The following is a 20,825-nucleotide window of genomic DNA, read 5'->3' as shown; positions in this document are numbered from 1 at the left end:
CGCGCAACAACGCGCCACTTCTTATTTCTATTATTGTATGATTTATGAATAGTATATTATGCCATTTCAATTAAGCGCAGTCAAATATATATGTTTGCAAGACTTTTAATTAAAATTGAAAATAAATAATCGTAAAAAACGCTAGTTTTAGTTTTTTAAAATTACTGCGCTCTATGACGTCAGTAAACAACGTCGCACGCGCCTTTTGGTGTAATTGTACAAAAGTTCGTTTTCAACGTCATTTTTTCCACAAATTGATAAATTAGGGTATGCAAGAAAAAATATCAATCATGTGTTTCCGGTACGGATAGAAAATCCGACCCTCGGGCACGCTGCGTGGCCGGTAACTCGGCAAGCCTCATTACTCGCTTACGCACGTGCCCTCGGGTCGGATTTTTCTATCCGTACCGGTAACACATGATATATACTTATATGCTACTGCTTCTTGCAAACTACTGATTTTTCACAAATATATGTAATCTTAATACAAAATATCACTGTCAAGGCAGGCATTTCATTTGAATTTGAGAAATGGCTTTTACAATACAAATTTGTACTGTAGTGGTTTTTTTATCTCTTAAGATAAATGTGTACTTTTACAAGAAATATTATCAAGAATTGTATTTGAAAAAAATGTTAGACCATTTCTTTTTTATTTTACAAACAACTTTCACGTTTTATGGATAATAGTAAAGATTATGTAGCTTCTATTTTACAGGTGCCCATCATAGAGTGTTTCTCTTTGGATGCAATCAAGATGCATCAACTGACCTTTAAACTGTGTTTTCCAACTTGGGATTCAAACACATGCCCTCTTGGGTAGGAGAAATTCAGACAAACACCTGTGGCTATATCACTATACTTCTTCAAGTCTTGCTCTATGAGTGATCATGATGTGAAATAAAACAGAATGCAGTGATCTTTTTGTTATATTAAATAAGTTATGAACAAATAAAATATTTCAAACATTTTATTAATTCGTTATTTTGAAAAACAGTATGAATAAACATACATGTATACCAATAGACAAACAAATAATTGGCAAAGAATGGGCACAAAAATATGAGAATATTGAAGTTGGAGATTTATTGTTAATATTGATTTTAATGTGACAGAAAATGCCCCAATTTGCCAAAAAGCATTGAATATCAAATGACAATGCTTGGATTTACAAAATTCTGCCCAAATGAGTATAGATTTGTGAGTTGCTGTTTGGTATTTGTTCATAAAAGTCTTGATATATAAATCAAAGTTTTAAAAAAAATGTTGCAAACATAAAACAGTGGAGGATCTGATGTTATGTTGAAATGATATACTTGTATAAGCTATTTAAAATGTATATGAGCAGATTCTTATGGAAATATGAGCTTTAAGTATTACTTTATTCCAAAATGGTGACCTAGAAGGTTTAGTTCCTTGTATTGGTCAATGTTATATTGTTCACTTAACAGCTTGAGGTAAATGCAAGATATAATACAGTCAAGTTCGGAAACTGCTCAACAGTTATAATAATAAACCCTTCCTCTCAATTTGGTGTACATTTGTGGGAAGTTATATCAAATCCTTCAAAAGGTTAAAGAGACATGGAGCAGACACAATTTGTTACAGACGTACAGACAGACAACTGGAGCTAAAAGAATTAGTCTATTTCAGGAGGAGACATACTTAGCCAAATGGTTCTTGAGAAAAAGTCATTAAAAATGATTTATAAAAAGTACAATAAACAGGCAGTCATAAAAGTTAACATGAACACTAACTTAGGCTTAGATGAGCTGGATGAAAAATGTCTTAAACAAAATAATTGAGAAGTTGCCCAAAATGTTACAGCTACATGTAAGAAATGAGCCAAGTATCAAAAAGAGATGTTTGTCAAACATTATGCCCCCACCTGAGTGCCATGTTGTCAGGATTATATGAACAATTGAATGAAATGAGCATGGACCGAAATGACAGCTGATTAGTCACTGACATTGGATGCCGTTGAGGCAGTTTTAAGATTATGACCATTCAAAGTGTGAGGATAGAGTGTGTTATGAGCATGACCTTTGACTCTAATGACTATGACCTCAAAATCCATATGAGTCATCAGCTGGTCTACAAAAATCTAAATGTCAAGTTTGAGGGACATGGGTTCAGGCATTGACATGTTATCACACAGACAAGCTTTTTTCAATCAATGTCACTGTGACCTTGACGTTTGACCCGATGACCCCTAAAATGAAAGGGACTCATTTACAGGCCAGACACAACTCCAAGTCAGATTTGAGGGTCATGGGTACAGGCATTGTCAAGTTATCACTCGAAACATTTTCGCATTCAAGGTCACTGTGAACTTGACCCAATGACTCCTAAAATCAATAAGCGTCATCTCCTTGTCAGGACAAACTTCCATGTCAAGTTTGATGACCATAGGTTCAGGAATTGTTGAGATATCCCTGAGAGAGGATTTGTTATCTTTTTTGCATTAAAGGTTATTGTGACCTTGACGTTGGCTTGATGACCCTCAAAGTCAAGAGGGGTCATCTACTGATCAGGCCCAACCTTTATGTCAAGTTTGATGACCATTCAGACTAAATGGTATGATTGGTCCAGGAATTGTCGAGTTTGCTTTCAAGATCACTTTGACCTTGACCTTTGACCCCTAAAATCAATAGGGGTCATCTTCTGGTAAGGCCCAACCTCCAAGTCAAGTTTGAGGGCCATGGGGGCAGGCATTGTTGATTTATCACTTGGACAACCTTTTTCCAAAAACTAATAGGGGTCATCTACTGGTGAGGCCCAACTTCCATATCAAGTTTGATGACGAAAGGTCAAGGCATTGTTAGGTTATCACTCGGACAAGCTTTAAAATTAATTTACCATTCAAGGTCACTGTGACCTTGACCTTTGACCCGATGAGCCCTAAAATCATCTACTGGTCAGGCCCAACCTTCATGTCAAGTTTGATGACCATACGTCCAGGAATTGTTGAGTTGTCACTCGGACAAGCTTTGGTATACAGACGGTAGACGGTATCGACCGACCGACATGTGCAAAGCAATATACCCCTCTTCTTGGAAGGGGCGCATAATAAAAAATGTCTTATTATGCACAGCAGTAGTTACATTGAAAGAGACATTTTTCCTTTGAAGTATTTATAAATTGAGTCAGTAGCTGAGTTCTTGGATGACATAACAGTGTAGTATGTTGGTTATAATATTTGTTTCCTTTTTAAAAGATATGCCAGCATGTATAAAGATGGTCTCTTCTTCCTGTATAGAGTCAACATCACAGTAAATAGATTCATTTGAGTTGCACGAAGACAGAATTTTCAAGTTTAAACAGTTTACAATGTTGAATTGATGTAAATAGTTGCTCAGATCACAGCAAGGGTAAACTGAATCCATTGAAGGTTTTGAAACAGTTTCTGTTTGAAGGCTGTTCAACTCAAGCACAATCCTTTGATATGAGATGGTGGCATAAACTGTTTTGTGAATTCTGTCCTTGAAAAGTCTTTGGTAGTCTCAAGTATCACCTTGAAAAACAGTTAAGATGAATTTTGTAGAGATTGGAAAGTCTATTGCTCTTTCGGTAACTTTCATTCTAGGTTCTCAGTGTGCGAAATTAACCTTTTTTACCTGGTAGCCAATGGGGCTACAGACTTTGAGATTTCTGTAGCCCAAGCCAGATTTCCATAGCCCACCGGTTAACAGAAAAACGCATCTTGAGTACCTTATATGGTTAAAAACAAGGAATGATATGACAACTGTACAATATCTTATTATATTTTGTATAAAATGCAAGTATAGTGGTTGTGTGGTCCTGTATTGCCAGGGGGCAGGGGGGCTGGTGGTGGTTCGATGGGGGTGGGGTGGGGGGGGGCTGGTTCTGTCAAGGCAGTTGGATTGTTGATTTGATGAAGGGGGAGGATGGAAGTCCTGTCAACATGTGCTGCTTGTGGCATTAGTGACAGGATTTTATAAACATCTATTTCATAATTTTCGGTGACTTAATAATCCAAGTTTATTTAAAAAAAAACACACACAAAAACAACATCCAAACTTTAATATCTCACTAAAAAAAAGTATTGACAGTCCGAAATATGATTTCCGTCAAAATAATTATTTTCAAGCAGTATATAGCGTATAATTGCTTGACAAGGGAGTTTACTGCAACAGAAAATATCCATAACAATGAGAGATTATCCGGAAGTCGGTCAACGGTGACGAGGTAAACATTTACCCGACATTTTTTTTTAGCCAACAAGCCCGATGATTTCATCGCCAGTCGGGCTACCTTAAAAGATTTTTTCGTAGCCTGGGTCAATTTTTCATCGCCACGGGCGATCGGGCTACCGTTAATTTCGCACACTGGGTTCTGAAGTATTTGTGACATGGCGCTGAGTCTCTGAAACGAAAAACAAAAATTATTTAAGAGCAAAAAAACAACAAAAATTGAGTACATATATACAAAATATTGTAAATTTACACCTTTTAACAGTCACAGAATATTTCACAGAGCCACTTGTAAAATATGCATAATAAAACATCAGTTGTTTTCTCAGTTAAATAAAGGGCACAACTCAAAATCTCTTAAAGCCGGATTTATAGACCTAATAATTAGGACCTATACATCATATACAAATATAATACAATAACATTAGTGTATTGTCTCTGACATGACAGACGGCTATAATGATACCTTAAATTTGGTTCTTTGACAACAGACTTATCTGCTAGAAATCATTAAAAACCCTTTTTATTTTATTTGTTTTCTTTAAGGCCGCACTCTTACAGATTAACAGTTTTAATAATATTTTATCTTTTGTCCAGGAATGAGCAAATTTTGTGTAAACATCTGAAAACCAGCGATACAAGAATGCTGACAAAAGATTTTAACGCAATTTTTCATATTTCTGTCGCAAATTAATGTTTTTGAAAAATGCATAAAACATCAATTTTTGAAAATAAATATGAAATCTTGCAATGTGATTTTTTCAGCAGTCTTATATCACTTGATGCTATGCATTTTCACATGCAATGTTACATATATACAGTATCCAGTGATGTGGATCATTCCATATATATGCTGCACATCTTTAATATTATAATTATAGAATGTGCATCAAACTATATGCATGAAAATCTTAAAAGTTTGTATTAAATTGAGATTTGGTAAAAAAAATGCTACAAACTGACTGTAAATAATGCATAATGCACGATTAAATCGGATTTCCACTTGATTCGCTCTTGCGGTGTATTTACTTTTATCTTGCTTATAAATAACACAAGTAAACCGGAAATATGGAAATTTAGTTACCCATCCAGAAACCTGCTGTTCTGTGTAACAATCCGTCCCGCCTAGTTACCAGCATCTTGGATCCATGTCAAGATCTGAAATAAAAAATGAATAATCTATTTATTTATAAACAGGCTGTTTTCTTTCTGAAGCTTAAAATATGGCAGGGTTCGACACTAACAGTAGTCCGGTAGTCCGAGACTACCAGATTTATGGTCGGACTACAAGACATTTTAAGTCAATAGTCCGTCGGACTACTAGAAGAAAGTAAATATCACATCAGTTAGTTGAGCATAAAATCTTTATTACGCTTAAACTTGCGTAAAACTTGATGTCAAGAAGCCGATTATCACCGGTAAACACTCATTGTAAAGCTTGCCGAGGATGGCCGAGCAGTTCCGGACAACATGGACTGTTAACCGAATTTCGCGCGCATTTCGTATAGCCTTTCGATTAATGTTTAAACCAGTCAGTAGAATGTCTTTATTTAGAAAGGGAAAAACCATTTTCACACTCTATGGTGTGTTTTAATCGTCAGACATGTGCACCTCTGCTTAAATGTCAGCAAGGTAGATTTGGGTCCAAGTGGCAGATTTTCTAAATCCCTTGCATTTTCAGTCAAAAACAATGAAAGATACGATGCAGATAAACACTTGACGGTTTTTACTATTTTAAGATTTTCTGAAAATACGTCATAATTATTATGGTTTAGGGTATTGCCAAATGTCGGTGTTTATTTAAAGCAAACAGAAGGAACATTATGTCTGGCTTATGAAATCTTTCAAACTGGCTTTTAGAAGAACAGCTGATAAATTAATCATACTGCCAAAACAGGTATAATGCAGTGTAAGTGCAGACGATGACAGAGTTGTGTGCTTTAATTTTCGCGCCAAAATGTAACATTTATACTTTGAAGCTAGGGCAAATAACAATTAACACCACGCCGATAGCGATAAGGCTACACCTACAGTGTCACATGACCTCTTAATTTAGGACCTCCGACAAATACCCAGAAGCAGACGATAATAATTCAAAAGTTATAAATGACAATCAGATAAAAAATGCATGGAACATGGTAAAACATAGCAATAAAACCAAGTATAACATTAAATAAGTTCATTATTATTAATTGTATGCAATGTATAATTCAGGTAGAAAAATGTCTAGGCTTTAAAATAATTTATTTCTAAATAACATCGGAATTTTGTTACAGTACAATAACAGTCTCTATTTTAAAACTCAAAAAAGGGAAACAAAACATGTATTAATTTCCTATCCGAAAATCAACAAAAAAAGATGTTTGTATAGATCCATTGTCAAAACTTAATGGATTTCGCTGTTTTTCTTCCTTTTTCGATTCAGAATCACCTGTTTTATACTAGTGTAATGCATTATTATCATTATTTATATAACTACCTTATTGTTTCTCTCAATGAATTAATTTCCGTTTTAAATGAAATGCAAAACTGTTCTAACAATCAGCATAGAAATTTTGAAACGACCATAGTCATTATACATGCAAAGGTTTTTATTTTGATTTGCGTCATTTTAAAATATGATTTTGTTTTATCTATATATGTATATACTTTTTTGTGACCTTAAGCTATATATCAAATATTTAATTAAATTTAATAAAAAATGTAACTCACATAAATTGAGGTGTCTTTTTCACTAATATGTCAAACAAACTTAAATGCAAATGTATATGCCTCGGTTTTAAAACTTTTCGCACAATAAGGAGACAAATTTCAAAATCAAACTAAATCCCAAGATATCATCAATATTGCACACGAATTCTCATAATGATATTTCTTATTTTAAGGCTATTAAAACGGAAATATACGTATATTATGTACGTTTACATTAAGACATTTTGAGAATTGAATTAGTCTACTAAACAGTACCTTGTTATCAATTATAATTTTAGCAGCATAAAGGGAAAATGTCAGTATTTCGGATTTCTTAAACTGTCTTTACTATCTCTCAATTATGAGACATAATTTGTGTTAAATATATATAACAGCGTAATTACACTACTGTTGATATGAGGTCATGGCGGATAGCAACGGCAACTGATAAGCCCTGCCTAATCTGGACGCTAGTTTGAGTGACAGGCAGCGTCATGTTATTTGTTATCTTACTCCCATACAAAAAATAATTAATAACACTTTCGGAATTTATTTCATCATGTTTTATTAAGTATTATATGATATGTTGTTTAGATTAACAAAGAATACTGAATAGTAGGATACCAATAATCAAATATTGCTTATCAGTAGGATGTCTGTCATTTGTGCCATAACTTAGCAACGATCTCAGTCGAGGTGTTTTAGTGTCAAGTGATTTATTGCAACATTTTCCTGAAAGTGACAGATTATGGGGTATTTTAGCATGGTTTTCAGATTTTTAATCTAAGGTATTTTAGCATTTTTTTGGTTTTAAAATTAAATTTAAAGGCCAAAAATTGTTTTGAAGAATGTGGAAATTTTAAGATTGAGACAGATAAAAATCATGACCAATCAAAGGGTTATACTGACAATGTTCTAAGAAGGCTAAGTGTCACAAAACACTGAAGGCTTTCATTTTTATGGACTACCAGAGTTTTTGCTGGACTACCAAGATTTTGGATCCAGTAGTCCGAGGGACTACCTTGTGAAAAATGTTAGTGTCTAACCCTGATTATGGTTGACATTTTTCTTTAAAAGCAAGGTGGTTTCTGTTTTAATAAAGCCATTGCTTGAGCTCAAGTAGTCATCAGTCGTGGGGTTCAAGATCTGAACCTGTCCCACTTTTGCACCCAGGTGTACCGTACTAATATTATACCGTTCATGAGTGTGTCCCAGTACTAACCCACAAAGGTCAGGTTGTTTGCAAATTAAGTTACCAGGAACAGTTTGTCGAGCTGGTTGAACAATTCAACTGCAAGATTTAAGTTATTTTAAGTTCTAAGGGCCTGTGAGCCAAGTTGATAGAGCACAAACTTGCAAACAGGGAGTCCCCAGTCCAAGTCCCATTACTAGCTGCAATGTTTTCAGAACCGCAAGAAAATTGAAAAAAAATGTAGTTTGGGACAAACAACTCTCCCAACTGTGACCAATAGAGCTTATGCTTACCTTTTGGCTGCTCTGGATATTTAAAAAAATACTTTTTGACCCATCCCACCCCTAGTCATTCTAAAATGCCGTCCAGGCTTTTTTTTAATGATGGTTAGTCTGGACGTCATTCATAATAAAATTCATAAACATGTTCAAAATGCCGATCAGAATTTGGTCGCAAATTTATTGAAATTATTCCAATTTAGTCTATTAAAACAAAAAAAGAACATTTTACCTGTTAAAACTAATCCTTTTTACATCAATTGCACTATATATTATAAAATAATCACGTTCCGAATTGTTAAAACAACATACATTTTCAAACACCATCAAAATTCACCAAACACCATTGTTTTTGTTAACGAATGTAGCCGAGAATTTCCAAATGCATTTTCTTTTCTCTGCTTAAGGTTACACATGACTATTAGTTACTTTAGTACAGCTTAGTACGAGCTGTAGTGTCATTGGCAGTAGTTTTGTTAAGGCAACATATTGTAAACCTGTAAATTATTCAAAATAAATTAAGAATGAAGTGTTTACAAACATTTATTACTTTTGTTAGCATATTGGAACAAGGACATTTAGTTTTTGCAAAATGAATCAAATAGCAATATCATTAAGTTTGTGGAATGTTATCATGCAAAGTATGGGAAGAATTTTCATTTGCATGCATGGCATTTTTTTCAGTTCGTATCATTATTTTCTATTCTTGTAATTTACCCCTCATTTGCGCTCACTTGGATGTCTTTGAACTTTTGTATGCTTAATAGTCCTTTGTTTGGTTTCTTTAAAGCATCCAGATTCTGACACACAACAAAAAAACTTTTTTAAGTACTACTTGTCACAAACTTGTGGTAAGAGCAACCTCAGGTACCAACTGGTGATTGTACGAGCTCTCTCCTCCCTACCTTTTTCCTACCAGTAGGCGAGTAAGTTTTCTGGTGTTCCCGAGTGAACGACCATTTGTATGTATGTTGACAAAAACCTGCCATGACGGTTTGAAATTCTGCAATTATTTGGAGGTTTTTGATTGCCATCTTTTGACATAAAAACATTTCTACATTTCTTTCCCCTTTCCCACACGCACCTAGCCTCCCGTCTAAAAACGACCATACATTATAAATACTATATGTGTGCTTTTACTTTGTATGACAGAAATTAGAATACTGGGTAAAATTACCGGTTTGCCTTTATAAGCTTTGTTAAATTTTATAGCGTCTCTTTGAACCGCTGGCGCGTTCATGTCACAAACTGGGCATATGACCTTCTATAAGATGACATTTTAAATGTAAAGTCGGCAAAGATTGCACAAGTGTCCCATAACAACCCGAGGTATATTCTATAAGAGCATGAAGGCCAATTCTCACGCAGAGTCCCGGCTTTGTCATGTTTAACCCCTTAAACACATAAGTGTTACTTCTGTTTACCAATATAGTTCTTTTAAAAACACACACAACAATTCTAACTCTAGTTGTTTTTCTATAAGCTTGACGATAAAACGCACTCTAGTCGGAAAAAAAGCAAACAACAATGTTCTGTAATTATGTTTTTCTATCAATTCCTTTAAAAATAGTAATTTCCTGAAGATTCCCTTTAGTTGAGTTTTGTATAGGTTTTCTGATGTGAGGAATAAGGTATTTGTTAATATAAATATCATCATGAAACATATGTTCTAGCGAAACTATATATATACACATAATAAATTGATAAGTCAGCAAAATCTCTGATAATTGTAAACTTGGATTGTCGTGTTGAAGTCAAATTTTGATTAATAGGTTACACAATAAAACATTTTGATTCACTTAGTGTAAGAATGCCGTTGATATACATGTTTTTTTTTAATATTTAGTCTTATTTTAAATACATGTGTATAATAGTATGCATTGTCCACATTGCCCATAGAATAGTTTGTAAATACATCTTGAATCCTGTATGGGACGATAAATGTTTTTCAAATTCATTTAGTACAAAAGTATGGTAACTGATAATGATAGTGTTAGGGGAAGGTAATCCATACTAAAAATACTACTTCAGATTGAAACCTTAAAGTTTAGTTGTGTGTAACCTTTTTTCTTTTTGGCAGTAAGAAAGCTCCTGTCAAATGAAATCAGGTATTTAAATTACTTTTTTGAAGAAATAGCTTGTGAATTTGCAAAATGGATATGGTCGTTGATAAGAATTAATGCATTTATTGGCAGTCTTAAGCAACAGAATACAAATGAAGACCATTTCATTTCAAAGACAGTTTTTACATGTTTACATGGACCTATAAACCATATAAATGCTTTATAGGTCCGTGGTGTTTACGAATTTTGTTATGAATGACGTTCCAGGCTAACCATCATTAAAAAAAAAGCCTGGACGGCATTTTAGAATGACTTATCCCACCCCCCGCATCCCCACCCCCAGGCAACTTTTAAATTTATAAGCTTCAATGTTGATTTAGAATTTCTGAACACTATTAAAGACATGATAATCTTGTAAATATAAGTCACAAGTTATTGAAAAATGATAAAAACTTTGACAGATGAAATGACAGATCAGTGTAAACACTGTCATAAAATCAGTCTGTTTTTAGCGTGTTTGTTTAACTAAAAACAACGTAAAATTCAAATACCATGAGTCTAATGGTTGGATAGTATTTCAGTCTATATTCCAGTGTTCTTTTCACAACAAAACTCTTGAAATGCATCGAAATAAGAGCATTTTGTTTTTCGAAACATTTTGACAGTTGGCGCGAGGTTGCGTCCCCTGAAAATTTAGTCAAAACGGTTAATTTACTCACCGAGTTGCAGATTCCACAGAGTCGTCTTCTGTCTTGAAATTGGCAGTTGGTTTTGTTAAAATACGCCATAATAAATGAAAGATCGCCAATATTGAATATTTCTGTTGTTGTGGCGGCCATTTTTTAGTCTACGAAGTTCGTTCGCCACCCTAAGAGCTTTCGTAGAAATTTTCGTAGATCTACGAAGGAACAGGTGCTTGTTCTTACGAAATTCTTAATAAAACGGCTAAACAGCCTGAGATACATTGTAAAAAGTTCGTAAGCAAAACAGACTTCGTACGAAGTTAAATAAAGCTGGCCCTTATTCTAGTACAGCTTGGGAGTCCGGATTTATTCTAGCAAGTAATTTGGTTGGTGCCAAAAAAAGGAAAAAAGTCCAATGTCATTAAATGTAACGGTCAGCTCGCGCAGCAAAAAATCAAGATAAAATAAATCATGCATTCTTAAGTAATGTATTTAAACATATCCTTTGTGCTTTAGAATTATAGATTTATTGCATAATTATTAATGTTCTTGTAAGCTATTGAATATTACTGGTGTTTTAAGCATTGAAAAACCGCACTCTTTCTTCGACCGAGACAGGCGGTAAATCGGTTTGTAACTTTTCAGCCGATTGCCCCTACTATGAACGCTGCCCTGAGCTGGCACCGTCCAAAAATTACTCGTAGTATGTACCGAAAAAAGTGCATACTCGATGAATTACTCGATGGATTATACGTTTCGCCCGAAAAGATGAAAATGATTTTAGCTGCCCAAGAAAAGGTAAGTAAATGCAGCGGTGATTGTCATATTAAGCTTGATTTTAACCATTCCAAAAGAAGTGAAATAGTTCTCAAGAGACACATGATCGACCGACCGACCAACAATTTTGCGCGTAATCTTCGAAAAAACCCAACATATATGAGAATAGAAAACCCATCAATTGTGTTTTATGTTTATTCATTAGAAAATTTAAATACAATTAAATACAAAAGGGATTTCAAAAAAATAAGTTACTGCAACTAATATGAATTTAGATTGTATAAAGAAAATGGATAAGCATTCTACTTGGCTAACACCAACACAGCAGGATAGAATTAAAATATTCCTATTTTCTTTTAAAAACAATTGTTTGTTTTTTTTCAAAACGGATCGTTTAATTTTAGCTGTCCGCAAATATTTGAATGGACAGAGCATCTATCAAAGATATGTCTTGTCTTTATTGATTGTACTTTGCAGGCAATTCAACCTAAAACTGACCAGGTTATAAATCAGTACCTTAAAATCACACGAACATGGTCCCATACGAACTACAAAGAAGTTCCTCAAGTACACAATTGGCGACTGCTGGATTGAAAGATCTGATTGAACAAAGTTTCAAAAGTGCTATCATATTCATAACCATTTATGCACACATGTTTAAGCGGTGGAAATACTTAATATTGTCGAAACAAGCAAACAGACTCGGTATTGCCAAATGAGCACCAGTGAAATTTAATATTTCGTTGAAATAACGATTACACAGTTGTGAGACAATCAGTTACTTGGTATTAAAGCCTTTTTTATTCTCTCCAGAGAAGCATATTAGTCTAAATATGAAATATGCATCTCCTGTTCTTCATTTGTATCAGTGTTAATAAACTTTATCTGAAACTCATTCTCCTGGACAATCAGTTGCTGCCTATGACGAAGAACGCCCGGCCATCCATGTATCGGTGGAACTATGGTGATTTTAGCTATTTCATGGCAGCCAAACGCTAGCTTGCAATACCTGGGATTTGTTTTCTCTGATCTCCATAAAGAAGTATATCGCGGTCTATTTCTTTCTCTGTCAGTAGTATACGAAGTCGTTGCGTCACGCTTAAATATCTGCCCGCATTTAAGCGGGTCACCTTTAGCAACAAGTTTATGGAACTTTCCATCACACTTTTCTTCTCCTTCACGTAAAATCCTCATATCTTCGGGATCTCTCCCATGCTCGAAAGGTTCAACTGCGTAGAACCCATAGGTGAATGGCGACTTTCTCTCGATAATGCCTGCTGAACATGCTCCTATTTTCAGTGCCCCTTGCATCACGGCATACTTTGGATCTGGGACAACTACCACCTGTTTTTCATTGAAACGCTCTCTTATACGTCCTTGGATATATTTCGACTCGGCGAATCCTCCAGACAATAACAATATGTCAATGTTTTTTTCTGGGTTGCATTGCAGAACTTCATCAATATGTCCACATATGTCTGTAACCGCTCTTTCAAAGAACCGCTTCATCAACGGCCCTTTTAAGAAAAGTTTGTTTGGGTTCTTCCATTCCGCAATATCTTTGTATTTTGCCTCGATTTCATTGACTATGTTTTTTCCAGTTTTCTGGAATTTTGATATTAACTCGATATCAATTTTAAACACTACAGTCAAATCTTTCTTGTCAAACGATATGTCCATCTTCTTTTCTTCAAACTTCATTTGCAGATCATAAAAGTTTCCGGGGTATTCTGTCTTGTATGATTCTAAGACATCTTCCCCAAATATATCTTTCAAGAACTCTTCAAAGGCTTGGTTCACCAAAATTCCACCGAAGACACCTCCAGATGAATTAAAGAGTTCTACAAGATTACCATCCTCCGTTACCTGGTGGGCACATATGTCGACAGTGCCCCCTCCTAAATCAGCTAGAAGGTATTTTTGTCCTGCTTTAAATGTTTGCAATCGTTCATTTTGCAATACCATCTTGGACTTGCGTATTTCGATCGACGCTGCCTCGGGCTCCAAAACAAGCTTTATGTTATCAACCTTAAGGTTGGCTTTTTCGAAAGCCTTCTTTACAAACTGTCTCCTCGAAAAACCCCACACTGCTGGAATTGTAATGACCCACAAAATGTCATCCTCCGTAAATGGGGAATGGCGTCCTTTAGAAACTTTGCACTCGTTCACGCCTTTCAAAATGTCAGCCTTAAAGTGCGTGTATACAACTTTGAAAAGGTGCATGGCATCAACAGGCGTTCCATCTTCGTCTTTCAGCACCGGTAATTTGTCTTCCCCCTCTTCGAATGCACTAATTTTGAACTTACGGAAGAAATAATAGTTCGACCTTTCATCATCGTCTAAATTATTGAAATAAAACTCAGTAGCTTGTTTTCCAAAATGTACGAACGCTTTGTTCTCATCCAGTAGAACACAGGTGGGTTCACGTTTTCTCTTGTGTTCCTCGGGGCCGTATGTTCGATCGGGCTCATCTCTAAAACAAAACAAATATCCTGTGAAAGTAGTCCCAAAATCGATAGCAGCAATTACAGGAAGGGGTCTAGATTCGACTCCGCCCATTCCCTTGTGTTCGTTATTGTTTCTTTTAACAGTTTTCAGTTAATAACTAACACCTTGTTTTTCTTCTGAATACTTCCGCTTTCGGTCGATAAAAACTGAAGGGAATTTCCAAATGCAAGCTGCACTTTATTCCAATTTTGAGTACTTTCGAATTCAGTTTGTAATATTAATAGTCGCTATTTCAGCTGTGTAGTAAATATTTGATTGTTTAATTCGAATTCCCCTGGTATAGTTTGCATTGCGTGTCTTTGAAAATCGAAATAAACATATATACGATATCCGGAGTGATGCAAGTTTTGGAATGTATAAACATGTTGTTTTGCATTGTAGTAAGCATGCCAAGAAATCCCATCCAGTTTTCGATTTAGAAGGAAACTGATGTATGCAGCCGAAAAAAATGAATCGTATATATGCCTGCATATACCTGGATTTTGCAGCATATGCATACTGTTTCAGTCAGTGGTTTAATGCTATGGGTTCAAGGGCTGACTTTATTCTCCATGCAATTTTTGGACTAGGGCACTTGTGGCCTAGTTCATAGCCATAAACGCGCTATCTGCATTCTCAAGCCGCATCTGGGGGTTCACTGACGTAATGTATGCATGCATACGCTGTATTTTGATTGGATTGCCGTAAGCGAATTTGAATAATCAAAGTAGTACCAGAACTGATTACAATGAAAACATCCAATAAAAATAGTTCTCCTAACAATTCAAGCTAGCTGTATGTTCTTTTAATGAAGCACAAGAAACTCATACGTAGCGAGTGAGTTAATCGGGTTAACTACATGAATATTCTTGCATCATTTGATTTCAATTTTGCAAAATGGAGATAAAACAATATCAAATATGCGCATACTTATTTATGAAGTTTCATTCTAAATTCTAAATGAAGCCAAATGTATGAATATGTGCACAGCATCTCTCAGTGTAAGAACATGACATTGAGATAAACCATTGATAAAACAATTTTGCATGCTCAATTTTGATTTCCTCTCTTACCACAGGGGCAGGTTGCGTTGTTTTGACACAAAAGTTATGGCTTCTTAAACAGGGTCATGTCAGCAAATATATGAAAATTCAGCGTCAAGTCGTCACCCTTTACAAAGATAATGAAATAAAAAATGTTTTTTTTTGCCAATTATCACAAGTTACAGTTACCACATCATATTCTTACTAAAAATAAAAACAACAACAAAAAACAACAAAACGGACAGAGGCGTGGTGTGTCAAATCAACACAACCTGCCCCTGTGAAATGCACCAGTCAAAAATAAATATCAACATTAAAGTTATGGAAGCCAGAACTAGTGTCCTCGCAATGCCGGGTGATTGCGGTGGTTTTGTCTTCCCTCAAAATATATCAGGGAATTGCTCTTACCTTAGATCCCCGGGGTGGGGGGGGGGGGGGGGTATTCATGGGATTTTACCACCAGTTCGTTCTCGCAGGGCAGGGATTTTACCGAGGATTGGCTGGACCGAAAGTCAAAGTACCTGCTATTCCCTGGGGGGGGGGGCGTGGTTAGTGGTTACAATTGACTGGTGCATACTTTACAAGTTCTTTTTCTGAAGACGCTTTGTGCTCACTTTTTGTTTTCTAGCTAAGAATGAAAATCAAAAATCAGTCAAAGATACTGTATGGTGATGCATTGTTGTTGATAGATCAATACAAATTTGTGAAATATTTGAGGGAAAGGTACTTGGTTAAATAATTTACAAGTGTTACTTTTGAGTTTTATTTAACAATGCAGTGCCGAATTTGTGGAGATAGAATTGAATTTGTATTAATGAATCAGTTGACTTGTGGCGTTTAGGGAACAAAATTAAAATCAAAATATTCAAATAAAGGTTACACACCACCATTGTTATCCCCTATATAATTCAATGTAAAATTATAATTTTTAGACAACATTTAAAGGCATTTCGAGCGAATGCAGGCTATGATAACCACATATATTCTTAAAGTACAAGCTTTAAATTACCTTTTAAGCCAATAAAAAAGGGGGATCAAGTTAAAAAAAATCACTCCACTTGAAAAACAAACTCTAAAAATTGCACCGTCCGCCATGACAGTTCTTCCAAAATGACCTTTCAACTATAGGGCAGCGGTTTATGCTTTAATCTCTACTCTCAGTGATAAATCAAGCAAGAATAGATACTTAAGGTTTAAAAGTTTGAGGAATAATGATATTTTTGATTTACAGTGTATTGAGCATGTGAAAACATGTCTATCAATCATAAGAACATTTTTTTATTATTGAGAATTTTCGGACAACGGAAGTACATATGACGTAATGGTGACGTCATTCCTAAAGTTCCCTTATCACCCAATGTTGTGAAAATGTGAAGTCATAAAGATTTAACCTCACAACAGACTTTCTCAAATGCTGTCCAGGGTTTTTTATGCTTAAGAATAACTAACCTCGCGATGTCAGACCAGAAATCATCTTGGCATGAGATTGGATCACTATGGATCATTATGCACCAGTCAATTTTAACCACGGTTCCCACATCCGGGGGTATACCGGGGATAGCCGGCGAAATGGGCCATGTTTTTACCTTTCAGGTGGCCCCGCAGTGCCAGGTCTTTCCGGAAAATACAGTGTGGATGGGGCTTAACATGATGTCCCTTGGGTGCGGGGCATTTGGTGGGGACTTTACCATCAGATTATCTCCGCAGGGCGGGGATTTTAGTTGGGGTTGGCTGGACCGAAAGCATAAGTCCCCGCTATTCCGGGACGGGGGGTGGGGGGCATGGTTACAATTGACTGATGCATTAGCTTGTGTATTCAGATAAAGTTAAGAATATATATTTATTTATATAAGTTATACTTTGCAATCTAAATCAAAGATTTGAAAAAGGTATCCTTTATCAATAAATGCAAGTATACATAAATGACTGTGCAAATCTTTATGTATCATCCAAATATGAGTACCTTGCAGGGTGAATGTTATTTGCAAAAATTATACTAAGTGAGCTTTCAAGATTACCTTTCCAATCGCATACACACTGCAGTTTGAAACCTGGATAATTAAAATAAATCTTGGTTGTAGACCATTACTATTAAATATTTGATAAGTCACAGACATTATAAGTAATAATAAGGTACAGTTTAAAGGGGCTGTACTCAGTTAATGATGAAAAAGCAAAAAATTAAAGAAAATTATAGAAAATTGACATAAACCTGGTATCGATGTGTACAATTAATGCATTGAAACTTACTAACTGATGATCCCCATAGTTTACAAATGATTTATTAATAGCAGTTATTTCATGTTTTTTCCAAAAAAGATTACTAGGTATGTCTACCGAGTAGAATTCATTCCTTATGCGTGATCTGCCGTTGATGTTATTACATGATATTAGCGAGTTAGGTATACTGGAAAATTCCACCCAGTAAAAGTAAGTCTTCATAGCATAGTGGATACGACACTTCACTGCATTTTTTTTTATTTTTTTGGTATTTTAGGCCACACCAAATTGATATTTCGTTCCGCGGATTTACCGCTCCTATTTTTTTGAAAATGTAAAAATTTTTTTTTATTTTTTTTGTGCACCTTCATTTTGATCGCCAAGCAGATTTTTTTCAGGTAATAATTTATTAAAAGGCTAAAAATAATCAAGTATGATTTTTCTACGCTAGTTTTCGTGTTTTTGTAAAGGGAAGCTACCGATGCGTAGTGTTTTTATACTGTATATCGATCGGTTTAGCATGGGTTTCAATAAATTCAATCAAAATGGCGGCTTCCGGTATAAACGCCTTATTCCAGAAGACCAGAATGCTTTGCGACAAAGGTGACTTCCGGTTTATTTCCGCATTCTCGACTTTCCAATAGACCATAATCCTTTGCGGCAGGGTGACTTCCGGTTTATTTCCGGGTTATAACGAAGTATAATAACAGCGATTAATACGGACTAATTATCATTCCAGATTTGTTATAATTTATTTATTTTTATTAGATTTGTCATTTTAATGAGTTTATATTACATAATTGTGATATTATTTGAATGTCATGAGTTATAAATCGCTTGACTGTTTACCTGGACAGTTAGTTCTGGTGGGTGGGGTAGATGATTCAGAAAAGACTGCGGTTACTATTCTTATTGGAGTATTATTAACAACAAATAATTATCATCTATTCTTAAACATTTGTTTTGAAAATTAACACAAATAATATATTAGTCTGTTTTACTATCTGACTGTCATAATCTATAATGAGGAATCTATACATTACCAGGTATAACTACTGTATGTAATAGTCTTATGAATGAACATATATAAATCATCATCAATATAGATTATGATATTTATACTGCTCGGTGTATTTTATTACTATGTAATACAAATTTTACTTAGAAAGAGTAATTATGTCATGCTGTCACATGTGTAGTCTTCTGAATGATTTGTTACTAGTTAGTTATGTTTAAATTAGGGATGGAAACCGGATACCAAATCGGTATCCGGATATTCGTATCAAGTATTCGAATACTATCCGGATACTCGTATCAAATTGTTTTCATAATAAGTAAATTTCCTATTATATGTCACCCACCTTCTGTTATTTGACATAATTGTCCACTTAATTTATAATTCGTCATATGGCAATTTCACTTTTTCATTCATTCTTTCTCAGTCTAAATAATTTATAATGTTATAATCAAAGCTAACCAACTTATTTTACGTCATAAAACTCATGATGAATACAACATAAACACCTCGCGAATTTGATAGTCACTTCCGCCGAGGTGGTTGCTTGGTTACTGCCACGTGGTTTCGAGTTTGTTATTTATCAGCAGGTTTCATGTTAAATGACGCTTTGATTATTTGATAGTCGATTGTAATTTGATTTCATTACATTGTTTGATTTAACGCAATACCTACAATTTCTGCGGTGTTTTGTAATGAAGGATATAATTGCGGAAAAAATAAGAAGACAAAAAGACGATCTGATTTTTCTTTATTTACATGCGTGTACTTTTTTATGTTTACATATCGTATGAAAAATAAAATACACTACACAAAATAAAACGTGAATAAATACTAAATAGGAAATAAATCATCTATATATTTGATAATTGAATTAAACACTGTACACACACTACTTTCAAGTCCGAAATGTTCGAATACTCACAACAGTTTTCATTCGATGTCGCACTTAATCGAAGGCACGACCCTTATCTTGTGATTGGACGATCAATTCCTACGGATTAATGATCAATCCGTTTAATATCAACTAGTGCCAATTAGTGTCAATTAAGCACATCTGAGATCATAAAACAACACTTGTCATTGTAAACAAGGTCATAGAACTTCACAGGGTGCTGCACAAGGACACAATATCACGCCTTGTGCAAGCACCCAATTAGTAGACGATTTGTGACACATACCCGCTTCGCGACAGACACAGTTGATCACATGAAATATTTCATCTGAAAAGTTTTATAACAATTGCTATGTCTCTGCTAAGCTATTTCATTGAAATTTTAATTCTTAACGAATATTCGAATACCAATTTTGGTATCCGAATACTTGCGTGATATCCGGATATTCGGATATTCGCTTCCATCCCTAGTTTAAATATTATGATGGCCACCCAAATAGTCGCATACACCCAGGCCTGGAATTAAATCGGGGTCCAGATTGTCTTAAAACCCATCCATAAATAAGTCTGAGAGTAACTTACCTTTTTTATAAAAAATATACTGTTTATGTTCCATTCCTTTCTTTACAGATATGATTCAAATATGCGGATATTATCTTCTGAGATCATTACTATCAATGAAGAACATCACTACAATTGGTTGGGCTGCTAGATTGGTAGCAACGTGATGGACAGCTAGTGCCTGTTGAAACACTATTGTTGGTTGGGCATCTATTGCTTACTGGACACTATATTGGATGGGCCATACGTGTTGGTTGAACAATTATAAATGGTTGGACCGGAAGTGTTGGTTGGACCATCAGTGTTGTTTGGACTGCTTGTTGGACAGAATGTGTGATGGACAACTAGTGTTATTTGAATCACTGTTGGATATACAGCTATTGTTTATCGGATAGCTATACTCAGTTGATTTACATGTTTTGGTTGAACAACTTTTAATGGATGGGCAAGAAGTGTTGGTTTGACCACAAGTGTTGATTGGACTGTATTTAATGGATGGATATCTAGTTGAGCCTGATTTGAACGCAATGAAGTGCTGATTGAACCGCTACTGTAGGTTGTCATGTCATATTGGTTGGATTCCCATTGCTAGTACTTGTTGGATCTCTTTTGTTGATTGAACTGTTGTTTTTTGACTGTTGTTATTGATATTCATACATGTATAATATGTTAAGTGCTTAGTATTCAACACTTATAACTATTATTA

General features: G+C 35.0%; 1 protein-coding gene and 1 long non-coding RNA gene across 2 annotated transcripts; both read right to left on the bottom strand.

Annotated features, from left to right (window-relative positions):
* Positions 1-955: 955 nt before the first annotated feature.
* LOC128242305 (uncharacterized) lies at positions 956-11,122 on the bottom strand. Its single transcript, XR_008262578.1, has 3 exons — positions 10,990-11,122; positions 5,299-5,372; positions 956-4,386 (listed from the first exon to the last, which is right to left on the bottom strand). It is a non-coding gene; the product is annotated as an uncharacterized LOC128242305 (long non-coding RNA).
* Positions 11,123-12,720: 1,598 nt separating this feature from the next.
* LOC128244174 (heat shock 70 kDa protein 12A-like) lies at positions 12,721-14,457 on the bottom strand. Its single transcript, XM_052962192.1, has one exon. It carries the CDS (start codon positions 14,455-14,457, stop codon positions 12,721-12,723), a length of 1,737 nt encoding a protein of 578 aa, XP_052818152.1.
* Positions 14,458-20,825: the final 6,368 nt, after the last annotated feature.

This window comes from Mya arenaria, chromosome 8, assembly GCF_026914265.1.
Source record: "Mya arenaria isolate MELC-2E11 chromosome 8, ASM2691426v1".
NCBI lineage: Eukaryota > Metazoa > Mollusca > Bivalvia > Myida > Myidae > Mya > Mya arenaria.
The sequence above is the reverse complement of the archived record's forward strand: the minus strand, read 5'-3'. Positions and strand labels throughout refer to the sequence as shown.